This window comes from Chiloscyllium plagiosum, chromosome 3, assembly GCF_004010195.1.
Source record: "Chiloscyllium plagiosum isolate BGI_BamShark_2017 chromosome 3, ASM401019v2, whole genome shotgun sequence".
In the NCBI taxonomy this organism is placed as follows: Eukaryota; Metazoa; Chordata; class Chondrichthyes; order Orectolobiformes; family Hemiscylliidae; genus Chiloscyllium; species Chiloscyllium plagiosum.
In genome coordinates, this window is record NC_057712.1 from 39,812,327 (window position 1) to 39,825,364 (window position 13,038).

The following is a 13,038-nucleotide window of genomic DNA, read 5'->3' on the forward strand; positions in this document are numbered from 1 at the left end:
CTTTTCACTATCACATTACCGTTTTTTGGGACGTTGCTGTGCACAAATTGGCTGCCATCGCTTCCACCTCACCGAGGTGGCCGCACCTCAAAAGTATTTCATTGGCTGTAAAGTGTTTTGGGACATCCTGGAATCAAGAAAGGCGCTACAGAAATGCAAAATCTTTCTTTCAGGTCTTGTTTAAGATGCTCCTGGGCAGTGCCAAGTACGGTGAAGCAGCTTTGTTCCTTTCGGTGCTGGGACTTTTCAATGTCACCTTCGTCACCTTTGTTCCGGTGGCCCTTTACTTCACTGGCGTTGAGTACTGGACCCCATTCAGCCTCATTCCTTGGGAGAAACTGTGCGGGATGGCGACTCTCTTGCTGTGTAAGTCCTGAGGAGAAGTGAACAATGTCTGCACCTCCCCTCCCCACTCTGCTAGACCTCTCTGCCGAGTCTGTGAATGAACTGAGCAATGGGCACTGGAACCTTGGGGGTGGGGAAGCAGAAGGACAATGGATCAGTCTTTAAGGGATAGTGGGTACGGCACTCCTGCCTCTGAGGCTAAAAGTGGTGGTACAGAGGGAGTACTGCACTATCTGAGTTGCCATGTTTTGGTTGAGATATTAAGCTGTAGCTCCATCTGTTCTCACTCTGGAAATATTTTGGAGAGGACCAGGAAACATTTCCCAGTCCTGGTTAATAGTTACTCCTCAAGCAGTATTATTCAGAGCAGATTGTGTGGTCATTATCCTTTCTTCCTGCTTGTGGGTCATTGACTGTCACATTACCTGATTTACAACAAGGACCTCAGTCCAAAATGCTATATAAATGCAAGTCTTTTATTTTGTAAATCCACAATTTCTTATGTCCATTGTTTCAGCCTTTAACATCCTGATGAATTTTGGGATTGCTGTCACATCACCAACTCTGATCTCGGTGGGAGTGGTCCTCAGTGTCCCTGTGAATGCTGGTAAGACTTTTTCTCCTTCACCTCTTTTTCACAGGCAGCTCGGTATCTGGGACAAGGGGAGCCAAGAGGTGCCCAAGTAGGAGCTCCGCCCCCTCACAAATGCCCTCAAAACCTCCCAGTTTCCTTTCTGCGTTAACTAGAACTCGTCCAAAACGCTGCAGGGAAGGTTAAGGGGCGATTCTGTCGAGGTGTTTGTAATTGTGTAAGTTTTGGACAGAGCTTGCTGAGGGAAGACTAACTCCACTGTGTTGTAGAACTGTAGTTGGAGTTCAGTGTGGACAAGTGCCAGGACCTCCACTTTGGGTCTGAGAATGATGATCAGATGCAGTTCCTAATTGGTGGGAAACTCGGAATGGAGGGGAGAGAAATCTGCAATGGAGGGATGAGAAACTCGGAATAGTGCAAGAATGGGAAGACTGAACAGCGCAAATACAGGAATAAATCACTAAAAGCCAGTGGTCAGGCATAAAAGAATCAATGAAGGTGGAACAAATGTTGCTCGTTGTCTCTGAGGGCTGGTTTACATAGGGCTGGATGACTGTGTAAAGCTGTGGTTAGATACCAGCTGGAGGACTGTGTTCAGCTCTCGACACTGTCTCTCAGGGACGGTATAATGGCTCTGAAGAGCATGCAGCGTAAGTTGACCAGAGCAGGACTGAAAGGGTTAAACGACAGCGACTGATTGTGTGGAGTCTTCTTGGACATGCTGGTGGGGAACATTGAGGAGTCATTATTTCCCTTGTGTATGAGTCCAGTATAACAGGCCCAAAATAGGGCAGGGCCTTTCAGGGCGATATCAGGGAGCACTTACTTACTGAGAGGGTTGTGGACATCTGGACTTCTCACCCTCACAAGCAGCTGATGAGGCTGAGGGTAGGGATGGGGAGAGGAGGGAAGGAGAGAGAGTGTCAATTGAAAAGTTCAAACCTGTGATTGAGAGATCTTTCTAGTGAATATGCTGATTAAAGGTTATGAAACCAAGGTGGTTAAATAGAGTTAAGACACAGATCAGCTTTGATCTAATGGGGTACATAGAGACATTCAAGTTAGGAACAACAGCAGGTCCCTCAGACCTTCAAGCCTGCTTCATTATTCAAGGGGACCGTGGATGATTTGGTTACTCTCCATTCTCACATACCCTGATACCCTTTCACCCCCTTGCTTAACAAGAATCTATCCACCTCTGCTGTTTAAAAAAAAATTTGGAGACTTTGCTACCACTACCTTTTCTGGAAGAGAGTTCTAATGACTCATACTGGGGTTAAAAGAAATTATCTTGTCTCTGTTTTAAATGGCTGACCCCTTATTTTTAAATAGTGACCCCTCGTTCCAGTCCCTGCCACAAGACCCTTCAGGGTCTAATATGTGTCAATCATCTCTTACTGTAATTCTGTACTTCAAAGGGCTCAAGTTGAGCCTGCCCAACTTTCCCTCATAAGACCACCTCTCCGTTCCAGGTATTAATCTGGTAACTCTCCAATGAATTTACTTCCTCAAAAAAGGTGACTAATACTGTGCATGGTACTCCAGATATGGGCTCACCAATATTGTATAACTGATGCATAACCTCCCTACAATTTTATTCAGTCCCACTCAGTGTAATATTCTATTAGCTTTCCTTACTGTATCTTCATTTAAGGTTAATGCACTGGAACACCCAGATCCCTCTGTATCTCTCAATCTCTTATCATTGAGGTTATATTGTCCTTTTTCTGTTCTTCCTGCCAAAATGGAGAGTTTCACATATTCCCACATTATATACCATTTGTCAGACCTTCGGGAAAGTAAATGAGCAATGGGTATCTCTTTTGAGTGCTTTGTGTCCTCTTCACAACTTAGTTTCTTACCTATTTTTGAATCCTCAACAAATTTAGGAAACTGTATGAAGCCACAGGAAGGCAAAAAGGGGACATGAGATAGCTTTGGCAAAGAGGGTTAAGGAGAATCCAAAGGGATTCTACAAATACATCAAGGACAAAAGAGTAACTAGAGAGAGAATACGGCCCCTTGAAGATCTATGTGTGAAACTGCAGGATTTGGGAGAGACATTAAATTAGTTCTTTGCATCCATGTTTACTGTGGAAAAGGATATGGAAGCTAGAGAACTCTGGGAAGTAAATAGCAATACCTTGAAAAATGTCCATACTACAGAGGAGGTGGTGCTGGATCTCTTAAAATGCATAAAGTTAGATAAATCCCCAGGACCTGATCAGGTGTACCCCAGAACTCTGTGGGAAGCTAGAGAAGTGATTGCTGGGCCCCTTGCTGAGATATTTGTATCATCGATAGTCACAGGTGAGATGCCAAAAGACTGGCAGTTGGTTAAAGTGGTGCCACTATTTAAGAAAGGTGGTAGGGAAAGGCCAGGGAACTAAACACTAGTGAGCCTGACATCAGTGGAGGGGATTCTAAGGAATGGGATTTATGGTGTATTTGGACAGGTTGGACAAGGAAACATTGGAGTGCAGGTTCATAGTTCCTTGAAAGTGGAGTAGCAGGTAGACAGGATAGTGAAGAAAGCATCTGGTATGCTTGCCTTTATTGGACAGTGCATTGAGTATAGGAGTTGGGAGGTTATGTTGCAGCTGTACAAAACAGTACAGTTTTGGAATACAGTGTACAATTCTGGTCTCCTTGCTATAGGACAGATGTTGTGAAACTTGAGAAGGTGCAAAAAAGATTTACAACGATGTTGCCAGGATGCTGGGGGTGAGGTTTGCGGAGCTAATAGGAGTTTATAAAATCATAAGGGGCAAGGATAGGGTAACAGCCAAGGTCTTTTCCCCAGGGTAGGGAATTCCAAAACTAGAGGGCAAAGGTTTAAGTTGAGAGGGGAAAGGTTTAAAAGGCACCTAAGGAGCAACTTTTTCACCCAGAGGGTGCTGCGGGTATGGAAGCTGCCAGAGGGAGTGGTGGAGGCTGGTATAATTGCAACATTTAAAATGTATCTGGATGGGTATATGAATAGGAAGGGATTAGAGGGATATGGGCCAAATGGGACTAGATTAATTTAGGATATCTGATCGGCACGGATGAGTTGGATCGAAGGGTCTGTTTCCATGCAGCATATCTCTATGATGTTATATAGATTGTAAAAGAATGAGGTCCCAGCATTGACTCCTGTGTCACACCACTCATTGTCATTTGCCAACCAGAAAGTGACTCATTTGTTCCTACTGTCTGCTTGCTGTTAGCCAGCCAATATTCTGTCCTGCCCAATTTGTTAACAAATACACCATGGGCTTTTTTTTCCCCCACAACAATCTTTAATGTGGCACTTTATCAGTTGTCTTTTGAAATCTAAATGCAATACATCCACTGGTTTCCTCTTTCATCCCACGACACATGTTACTTCTTCAAAGAACAAAAACAAATTGGTTAAACATTCTTTGATTTTCACAAAACCATGTTGACTCTGCCTGATTACCTCCGGTTTCTCTAATGTGATTATTAGTAGCTTCTAACAGGCTGCATTGCAAGATGGAGGAGCTGTAGGACCTCCGGTTGCCATCTTTCTGTTAAGGTCAGTGACAATTAGCCACACAGAAAGCAGCATTCCTTCCCATCTCATTCCAAGATGCAGGATCGAAGGTGGGTTAGGCCCTTTGATTAGATTCCCACACCCCCGAAAGCAGATATTTGCCTGTTCGTTTAAAAGGGAAGGACAGTACCAGCTCAGCTCTGTCTTCACTTGCTGAGACAATGAGAGGGTACAATAAAAGAAATACCCAAATGGTGTGACACTTTGTTGGAAATGGTGTTGGAAATCCTTTCTCCAAACAGCAGAGATTTGTCTCCCGTTTTCTCTTGTCTCGGGTCTCTAAGTCTTCACTGACAACCTTTTCCCTCCTCCCTGCTCTTGTTGCTGGACCAAAACCCGCCCAGATCCAGCCCTCTGCTGCTTTTCCTCCATCGATCTCCTTTACCACCACCACCCACCACCTCCTTATCCCCAATCAATTTCCCACCAGCCCCTACCACAAGAACTTCATTGATTCTCATCCCCATCTGTAATTGAACCACCTTCCCCCAGATCCCCGCGTCTCCTCACCCACTCCGCACCCTGCCCTACCCTGCACCCTGCCTTCAAACCAACCTCTTTGACCCTGACTGCTTACTGTTGGGATTCAAGAATATTTTCAACTCTGTGACCCACTTCCAGTGGGAGGAGATTTAATCTCTTGCAAGGAGCAAACCTGAGGGCAGATCAGTGCAGGCAGGGAGATTTATTGGGTGAGACATTAAACCAAAGTCTCCCTGCTGTTTTGGGTGGATGTATAGATCCCACGGCACTAATTCAAACATGAATGGGAAGCTCACTCCAGGATCCTGGCCAACTGTTATCCCACAAACAAAATCACAAAACCAAGGTAAAGTATGTGGACATTATGGCATTGCTGCTGAGCACAGGAGCTGGTTGTTGCTCCATTTCCTACATTGTAACCATGACTACACATCAAGAAGTACTTCACTGGCTGTTACATGCTTTGGAACAACCCAAGGTTGTAAAACTTGCTGTAGAAATGGAACTTGTTACCTTGACATTGCAACATATTCTGAACAAAGGAGCGAGGAAGTCTTGAGTTGAAGAGTGTGGTGCTAGAAAGGAACAACTAGTCACTCAGCATTCGAGGAGCAGGAGAATCGAAGTTTCCAGCATAAACTGTTCATCATGAAGAGATTATGCCTGAAACATTGATTCTCCTGCTCCTTGGATGCTGCCTGACCGGCTGTGCCTTTTCAGCACCAGACTCTTCGTCTCTGATCTCCAGAATTTCCAATCCTCATTTAACCCTGGAAAGAATATTGAATCTAATGAGTCCGTCCATTTGTTTTCCAATTGTTATAAATAGCAGAAGCTGAAAATGATATCAATAGGTGGCATGCCTTACAACGCTTTCCATCTGAATTCATTACCTTGGACTTGACAGTACTGACAGGCTCACTACTCCATCAGGGTCCGAGTCTGGATCTGGGTCAGGGTCGGGGTCAGACCTCTACATCCACATTCTCATGTATATGGGACTATGTGAAATTTCTGCTCACCTTGCTCAGGGTGAGAGATTCTCAATCCTTGTTCATGTCCCAGTAGCAGTGAGGATATACCAGGCTAAGGTTCTGTGGATTACTATCTGATTCGCACTGGAGCTGGGTAAAATATTCCTGACCTCTGACCCGACTTGGAGACTGCACAGCCTCTGAGCTGTTTGCCCTCACTACCACCTCGCCTTTCTAAATAAGGGCATTCACACTGTAAAGTAATCTAATCTAAATCTAATCTAAAAAAAATATTCCTGACCTCTGACCCGACTTGGAGACTGCACAGCCTCTGAGCTGTTTGCCCTCACTACCACCTCGCCTTTCTAAATAAGGGCATTGCTGCTAGTCTATGGGTGGCATTGTGTGGTGCTCTGCAGAAAGCAGTGTCAGCTCCAGTCTTGCTTTTGATGAACCCTGGCTTGTGGTCCCAGAGAAGGGGCTGCCTGGTATTTAATCTGCCTCAGAGGGAAGGAAGCCCAGCACCATTACCCAGCCTGGCCTTAGCAATGACTGCAGCCCATTACCAATGTGACTCACCCATCTCTTGCCTCTGAATTTGGGAGAGGCCACTCAGTTATATCTCAGCAGATCAAGGGAACGGCCCGAGAGTGACCCCACAGGGAGGTAGACTGGGGAGCGTTGGGAGTAGATGTGGGGATGAGGTGAATGCAGTGTCTGTCTGCCAGCTTGTTAATACTGACTGTTGGCTTTCTGCCTTTTGCCCCTTGCCCCACAGTGGCTGATGCCTACTGCAGTGACATTGTGTTCAACAGTGTGCGGGTAATCGCTGTCCTGATCATCTGCCTGGGCTTCCTCCTGTTGCTGCTGCCCGAGGAGTGGGACCGAATGGCCCTGGACTTCCTGTCCCGCTTCAAGGTCAGGAAGAAGGAGGAGGCTGTCGAGGAGCAGGGAGAAGCTGGCTTCGCAGGACAGAGCCGAAACAAGGGCTCACGAACCTCCACTGCCACGTTTGCACACTCATTCTAGTCAGCGGCCTGGAAATTACAACCAAGCTCGTGGTGATGATAAAAGGCAGTGAACAGCACACATGATGAACTCGTGTTCCATATGGGGGTCTGTCTGGTAGGGCGATTGTAACGTGTTGGACATGTCTGGTCACTTGCATTTCTCGGGACCCAGTCACAGACTCACGGTCACTGGAGGGGGGGGGGGAGGGGTAGTGGACACCACTGAAGGGAAACGGTGAGGAAAGGCCACGCAACTTCTGACATTTCTTTTAGTTACTGCCCAGGTTTTCAGCTGGGGATGGGCGGCTGGCGGTGACCTGACCTCAGGATGGGGTGAGCTATGGCAGACTGGTGTTCCCAGCCCAGTTACCCACTCCCAGGGGATACAGTGCCAACCTGCTCGGAGATGGTCCAGCTCTAGTATGGGAGGGGGCTGTGGAGGGGTCGAGGGGTAAGAAAGGAGGTTAATTCTCTGTTGGTCACCAAATGCACGTTTCAGCAGGCGCTGCAGTATTTTGTTTCTGTCACAAAGGTTCAGGTGAATTTTGTGAAGAGTTAATGATAGCTGTACTGTTGCCTGCCTGAGTTCTCCTCTTTGGGATCTGGGATATATTTTAATTGGTGTTCCCAACATGTGGCCTATGTAGTCCACCACTGAATGTTTAAACCCCAGAACTGCCACCTGCATTATAAGGGCTAGTGTCAGCACTCCTTTAGAGAGCTGTATCATCCTTCCTTTTTCTCGGTGGTGACTATTGGAGGATTTGAAGTTTAAGGGTGCTATAAATAAAGGGTATCTCGGCAGGATTATTAATGTGCATGCAGTGGGGGGTTTAATTAACACCATGTAAAGGCATCAGGGCCTCTGGTCTCTGACAGTGAGGTTGGCAAGAGTGATTTTCAGCACTTGGGCAGGCATTATCACCCACCACACAGCGTGCCCACTTCCTACCCGACCCTACTTTCAAACCAGCCTGTTATTGGACTCCTCTATCAACCAGACATGGTGTTTAAATATGCAATCTAGGATCTAATCAGACTCTTCCCTCTTACACTAATGTGAGGGGCTCTTATAGTTTAACAGCCATTGTTTCTTTCAATGTTACTTACTGAGGCTTGGGAGGGATGGGAGTGTTGGGGGTGTGGGATGCTGTGGCCCACAGCCAGTCCCCAGCCTTCAGCCCCTGCTCTTCTCCCTGGTCATCCTCTGTCTCCCAAATTGGAGATATAGAGGATTCCACACCTTCTCGATTCCAGCCCCTCCCTCTCATAATGCCTTTCCAATTCTTGGGATCACTCTTGTTCAGCCAGGGGAACTTTTAAGAGGTGCTCATAAATGTGAGGGTTGTGGGGGGGAATGTGATCCTGGGAGAGTTAAACAGGAAAAGTCATTTTTCCAAAGGAGGACTGGTATCTTTAGCTAACAACAAAATTAGATGCGGAGGGGTGGGGGAGCAGGTATTTATTATCTGAGATTTGCTCACTGCATTCCAGTTGGGATTAATGTGGACAGGATTTGGACCCACCCCTGTTGATGTCAGAGGGGTTGTCTCCCAGAGAAGGTGTTAAGTGGAGGTAAGTCTCAGTTGGACATTGGAAGAAGCGCGATTACTGCAGACTTCAGTTTAAGGTGTTGCCTCGGACAGTCAGGCACTCACTCTGTCACCCTGAATGTTCAGTCACTGCTCTGGGTGAGCATCAACCCCTGACCTTCTAACTTCGCGAGGGAGAGTGTTACCCACTGAGGCTCGAGCAATCTAACCACTCTCCTGTGGTGACCTATTGATCATGATGGTCTCTTTATGGCTTAACAAAAATGTGACACCTCGTGAAATCAAACATTGGTGACCAACACCAAGTCAAACACTACCAGGATGATCACATTAGAACATCAGATACTTAGCAGCCTGTGGCCTCTTTGCGATTTTTACTGACGGAAGCCAAGAGAAAGCAGTTTTAAGTCAAACTTGCATGTTTTCATTAACATAATCTAATTTAATGTGTCTGAATGTATGTTTGTGTTTTTTTACAACAGTCTTAATGGTGGCTGGAGGTGAAGCATGATGTTCAGGTATTAAACAAAACATCAGTAAGTGCATGGTCTTCACTGGCACAACCCAATCACCAGCCACCACACCAATCCCCCACTTCCACCTTCCTTCCCCCATTTCTGAGTCAGCCCCTATTCCAAAGGATTCTGTCACGAGACTTCCAGCTGCCCACAGGCCTGTGCCCTCTCTCCTGTCATCAATCACCTCTCGTGCCCAACCTATGCCCACCTACCCAGAGCAGTCAGCAGAACAGCAGACTGTCCATTCCCTAGTTATATAATACTGTGCTGTCGATCCACCCAAACACAATATTTTTATAACTAATAAGAGTGTGTAATTAAAAAAAGGGGGAAATTGCTTCATTTGTTTAAGGCCCCTAAGACTTAACTTTGGGTTTCCTGTTGCGTGTCTTGGAGATTAAAGGTGACTCCTGCCAATCTTGGAGAGTTGGCAACACAACTATTCCCAGTTCGCCTTTTCTTAGATATCAGACACGTCAGGATGTGAGAACGTCACATTCCACATCCACAAAAGATGATGAGATGTTACTCGGGAGAGGAGGGGCTTGAAGGAATGGGAATCTCCTGAAGATCTTTTCCTATCAGAAGAATCTTGCTGACAAACACAATATGTCTGATCAAGATGCAGATATCTCCAGTTCCAGACCCGAGAAGATGGGATTATTCTTGTTCAGACAGAGGAATGTTTAAGAGGTGTTCATAAATGTGTGGGCCGGGGGTGGGCGATCTTGAGAGAGTAAGACAGGAGAGGCCATTTTTCCACAGGGGGACTGGTATCTCAAAGACATGGGTACAATTAACAACAAAATCAGATGCGAAAAGAAGGAGATTTTCCTTTTTAAGGAATGAAGCACGCCGTGGAATGAGCCGTTTGAAAGAGAGACCAAAATAAACCAAAATGTGCTGAGGATGTGGAGGTGAATCCTAGTAAGAATAGAACACGTCCATGAATCAGGTAGGTTCTGGATGACAAACAGTGTTCAAGGTCATTAGGAACAAGCCATGAAAGACTGTGGATAGGTAGGCTGAAAGGTTGAAGGGTCTCCTCTTCCTGAGACCGTGTTACTATTTTTAAATGCAAAACACTTTTATCTGAAAAGAATGGAATTTATTCATCTACAGAACTGTGTTAACCACGTGTAAACTAAGGATGAAAAATTATTGTCTATTTTACAAGAAATTGCAAAAAAAACAATAAAATACATTAGTAAGAAATTTGGTCTCTCTGAGTTCTTAGTCTTTAAATTCTCTCTCTCTCTCTCTCTCTGTGAAAGATCTGTGAGCAGTTACTACTCTCCTCACTGCAGAAAACTTACAGACACCATGGAGAAGGTGCAAACAGTCACAAGAATAATACCAGAACTGACAGGTCACAATTATCTCTTAGAAAGAGAAGGCTAAGGTGTTAAATGATGGTGATCATTAATTTTATGTATGGGTTTGATAGGGATACATGTGGAAATGTTTCCTTGTGTATTAGACTGAAACTAAGGGCCATCAATATCTTTAATTCTTTAAGAGAAATCTCTTTACACAAGAGAATGATTAGAATGTGGAGTTCACTGCTGCAGGAGTGGTTGAGGACAATAGCACAGATACTTTCAAGGGACTGTAAGTACCAGAACAGAGCTGTTAGGCTGCTTCTGTATTATACATTATCTGTAAAGGGCAGGAATCTTATCAAATCACTAGAAATGTCACCAGATTTCTTTAAGAATGAAAGTAATTTAATATGACATTTGATTAGATTACTTACAGTGTGGAAACAGGCCCTTTGGCCCAACAAGTCCATACCGACCCTCCGAAGAGCAACCCACCCAGACCTATTTCCTTACATTTACCCCTGCCCCTAACACTCCGGGCAATTTAGTCAGGCCAATTCACCTAACCCTGCACATTTTTGGACTGTGGGGAGAAACCGGAGCACCCGGAGGAAACCCACACAGACACTGGGAGAATGTGCAAACTCCACACAGACAGTTGCCTGAGGCAGGAATTGAACCAGGTCTCTGGTGCTGTGAGGCAGCAGTGCTAACCACTGGTGAGACTTGTTGTCACCTGATAATAAATGTTCGAGTAGATATCTATCCATGAGGTGTTAAATTCAAATCAAAAATATCAAGAACAGGACTGTGAAACTCCCTGTATTGTGTCATACTAAAACGGTACAATGGCAACCTGTATCCATATAGCATCATTAACACAGTCAAAGCTCCCAAAGGTGTTTGACAGAACCTGCAATTTGGAAACAAGTCCCCACTCATTATTGAGGAAGATTTTGCAGGGTCAATTGGGCAGGATGTGCCGTTGACATTTCCAGTGCCCAGGTCAATGTCATCTTGTCCATCCAGATGTTTTGGTCCTATTTGACCTGCATGATATAGCTGAGTGGCTTGTTGCAGCAGTTCTAAGTCAACCACCTTGATGTCCACCTAGAGTCACATGTAGGCCAGGCCTGGATCACCATGTTGCCTGGAATGAAGAAGGTTAGTTATGAGGGAAGGATATAGAAGGGGGAAACCTCTCAACATTTGATCACTTGAAATATGATAGCCTAAAGACTATGGGCCAGATGCTGGAAAATGGGACTAGGTGTTTGACAACCAAGATGGACGTGATAGGCCGAAGGGCCTCCTTCAGGCTGTGAAACTCTACAACACTAATTGGCGGCCCTGGTTGTTTTCTTGGAAACAGAGGAGGTTGATGGAGTTCTCACTGAGTACAAAATTGAAGGGCCTAGAGAGAGTGCTTAGGAAGAACCAAATTGAGACATCTAAAACCAGGGGGCATAAAATAATTGGCGGAAGAATTGAGCAGGGAATTGAGATGATAAGTTTTTGATCAGAGGGACATAGGGGCTGTAACTTAGGATGGAAACAGCAGAGAAAACTCAACACCTCAAAAATACTGAAGTGTTATAATCTAGAGAGTTAGGGACCAAGAGCTGGAAAAAGGAATTAGGCTGGAGAGCTATGTTTAGGCTGGCAAAGCCCTGGTCAGCCAAATAGCCATCTACTGTACCGTAACCTTTTCTGTTTCAATGGCTTGATGTGTACGTGCTTTCAAATGTGATGGGAATTTACAGCACAGGAAGAGACCACTTAGCTGCTTGTGCTGGTTCCATTTCCCCTCTATCCTTTTATATTCCTCCTTTTCAAATAGGTATCCAATTACTTTTGAAAAGATGTTCTAACGCCTACATCACAAGTGTTTATGGCAGTACATCCCATGGTTCACTAGTCCTGAATCACACCCTTTCCGCTGGACTATTTCAGGAGAATCTTTCACCTCCATCACCTAGTTCCACATTCATCCCTCAATACAAACTCTCATTATAGAGCTAGAACCATTTTCCAGGTTTAGCTGTCTGCTGCACTCCATCTCCCTCTCTCCTCCTCAATCTATTTCCTGGTGTCCGTCCCACTCTCCCTGTTATTCTCTCCTCCTTGTTGTGTTTCTCCGTCTCTTCCCCTTATTCAGATTGTGAGTGTAGATGTGGGTGACTGTCAGTGATGGCAAAAGATGAATGAGGTGTAGGTGTTGGTGTGGATATACATTGGCATGGGTATGCTTGTAAATTGAATGACTGGAGGAGAAAGTGAGGTTTGCAGATGCTGGAGATCAAAGTTGAAACTTTATTGCTGGAACAGCACAGCAGGTCAGGCAGCATCCAGGGAACAGGAGATTCGACGTTTCGAATGACTGGGCATAGGTGTTGGTGAGAGAGGATATAAGTTTTGGTGTGAATGGGTACAAGTGTCAGTGGGACTAGGAGGCTGTAGATATTGGTGTGAGTGACTGTGATGGTGTGTGATGGTCACGGTGATCATGTGGTTGTAGTTGCTGGTATGAGTGTAAGTGGGTATGATACCAGTTGTGGGTGTTACAGTGAGTAAAGATGAGTGCATATGTGGGTGTAGGTGTTAATATGAGTATTGGTGTGACTATGTGTGTGCAGCTGTTGGTGTAAGTGCAGGTATGTGTGTTGGGACAGGTATTGGTGAGAA

General features: G+C 45.3%; 2 protein-coding genes across 2 annotated transcripts in view; one reads left to right on the plus strand and one right to left on the minus strand.

Annotated features, from left to right (window-relative positions):
- The window catches only part of slc35f3b (solute carrier family 35 member F3b), a 47,344-nt gene extending 37,367 nt beyond the window's left edge, over nucleotides 1-9,977 (plus strand). The window contains exons 5-7 of the mRNA XM_043687441.1: nucleotides 174-366; nucleotides 863-952; nucleotides 6,729-9,977. Coding sequence (XP_043543376.1) covers nucleotides 174-366; nucleotides 863-952; nucleotides 6,729-6,979 — 534 coding nt within the window. The 3' untranslated portion in view covers nucleotides 6,980-9,977. The remainder of the gene's footprint in view (nucleotides 1-173; nucleotides 367-862; nucleotides 953-6,728) is intronic.
- Nucleotides 9,978-11,016: 1,039 nt separating this feature from the next.
- LOC122542629 (interferon-induced, double-stranded RNA-activated protein kinase-like) overlaps nucleotides 11,017-13,038 on the minus strand; it is a 20,168-nt gene continuing 18,146 nt past the window's right edge. Inside the window, exon 6 of the mRNA XM_043680623.1 lies at nucleotides 11,017-11,503. The gene's annotated coding sequence lies outside the window, so the exon portion shown is untranslated. The remainder of the gene's footprint in view (nucleotides 11,504-13,038) is intronic.